General features: G+C 47.6%; 1 protein-coding gene across 1 annotated transcript; it reads left to right on the forward strand.

Moving 5' to 3' along the window:
• Positions 1 to 289: 289 nt before the first annotated feature.
• On the forward strand, positions 290 to 1,012 carry MELLADRAFT_114225 (uncharacterized protein; the record flags this gene model as incomplete). The annotated part of the gene is made up of 3 exons (XM_007419084.1): positions 290 to 317; positions 381 to 614; positions 681 to 1,012. 3 exons carry the CDS (start codon positions 290 to 292, stop codon positions 1,010 to 1,012), a joined length of 594 nt encoding a protein of 197 aa, XP_007419146.1.
• Positions 1,013 to 1,945: the final 933 nt, after the last annotated feature.

A 1,945-nucleotide genomic window follows, 5' to 3' on the forward strand; every position in this document is an offset into this window, starting at 1 on the left:
GGTGTGGTTCTTTGATGACCGGAAGGATGATGGGCAAGCCCAGCTCCTTGGTTGAGACCTGGAATTGATCGCTGGCGCCCAACCGCACACTAGCTGGGTCATTTACTCACGCAAGGCCACCATCGACAAACAGAAGATCATCGATCGTGGCATTGCCAAGAGCACTGCCAAGAACCCCGACTCTCTGGGTGATATCCCCTTTGTGTTGCCGGAGGACTTAGATGGCATTGAGGACCAGGTGCTCGAAGACATCCATCCTGATGTGCCACCTATGTGAGGCACAGCCAATATGGCTAGGAAAGCTTTCGTAGCCACCGGTGAGTTTCTCATCTCAATGGTTCCAGAGATCAATTGACTTATATTATGGCCATGTGCAGCAGGTAAGGCCGGAGCAGGCCTCAAAGGTGACCTGCCAGTGACCTCTTTGGACGAGACCAGTAAGTTAATGATAGCTCAACCTCCCATAATCGATGTCGAGATCGCGGACCTATTGACTTCGGTCCCAGGTCAACCTCACGACTACGAGGCTCCAGACCAACCCGCTTTTGGTGGTATTACCAAATTGTTGTCTCAGAGCGAGTTAGCCAGGCGGGCCTTTACCCAGACTAATGACAGTTGAGTCACTTCACTCTCTTCAAGTATGGGATGGCACACTGATCGCATATCGTGTTTTCTCGCAGGTCCTATCCAGACTGCAGATGGTCCCAATCCGTCACACGACCTCATTCCAGACCCGCCTGCCACGTTAAAGGTCCCGGATGGCGGGGACGCTGTGGGCACTATTGACCCGGTGGAGCGGCTGATACTCCGTCTGCCTAACAGGCTGTCGGCACCAATTAGCAGCAATTACCCGCGCCCTTCGCCTCCGACAGCCAAGAAAGTCACCACAAAGGCCAATAAACGAGCTGTGGTCCCGGGTAAGGAAAATGTAGAGCCGGAGGGGGTGCAAGGGGTGGTGAAGAAGGAGAAGGCTAAGGCTAAGGCTAAGCCGAAGGGTAGGAAAAAGAAATAGCCTTAAAGTGGACCGGATAAGCGCGTCTTCGTTTAAATAATTTATGCTTAACTTGTAGCTTGTCCCAATACACGTGTTTTCATTTATCTTTTCAAAATCAATAGCCTGTACCTTGTCCTGATACACGTGTTCTCAGTTTATTTATATTTTCATGGCAATGATCGTGAAGGTAAGCGCGTGAGTCAGAATTTTCTTTTTGTGTCTTGTTGTCTCTGTGTGGGTGGCTTCAAGATGAAATACATCGTGGCCGATTAAGTGGTGGAAAAAAAGAACTTGTGCGCATTTTGGTCTGGTGTCGTGTCTTCATGTGAGCTGAGCATACGGTTACGGAAAACATGGGGCCAAAAAAGGGGCGCCGTCATTCAATTTTTTTTTCTCTAAGTGTCGAGTGATTTGCACTCAACAAGTTGGGTGCAAAATTGTACCTGTGGGGTGCCATTTTAGGATTTTGCCCTCCCAGCATTTACACTCAAGATGCAGTGTAAAAGCTAGGAGTGCAAAATTGGAGTTCTACCCACTCAAATCGAATTTTGCACCCTCATTCTTTTGCACTCCATCTTGTACAGTCAATCTAGATTAGCTTGGCCAATCGAGAATTTTTATTTTTATTTTCAGACGTATACAGGCCAATACAGGCCATTTTATAAGCATACATAGCCTTCAACTGCGACACCACATTCAGTTGAATGGGCCCGTTTTGACGATTCAAGCTTCTGACTGATCAGCATCTATCAGCATCAATCCATTCCGTCCAAACCCATCCTTAAATCACTTGAATCCTCTTTACCTCGTCACTAACTATCCTTTGAAAATTGTGCATATCATCTAGGCTTTCATCCCGCGATCCAACCACCCTTTCGATCTCGGCTGTAACAACTCGGCTTTGACTCAAGTAAGCTCTTTGAATATTGTTCTCATATTGCGATCGATCAT

The sequence above is a fragment of the Melampsora larici-populina genome (assembly GCF_000204055.1).
Source record: "Melampsora larici-populina 98AG31 unplaced genomic scaffold MELLAscaffold_126, whole genome shotgun sequence".
Taxonomy (NCBI): domain Eukaryota; kingdom Fungi; phylum Basidiomycota; class Pucciniomycetes; order Pucciniales; family Melampsoraceae; genus Melampsora; species Melampsora laricis-populina.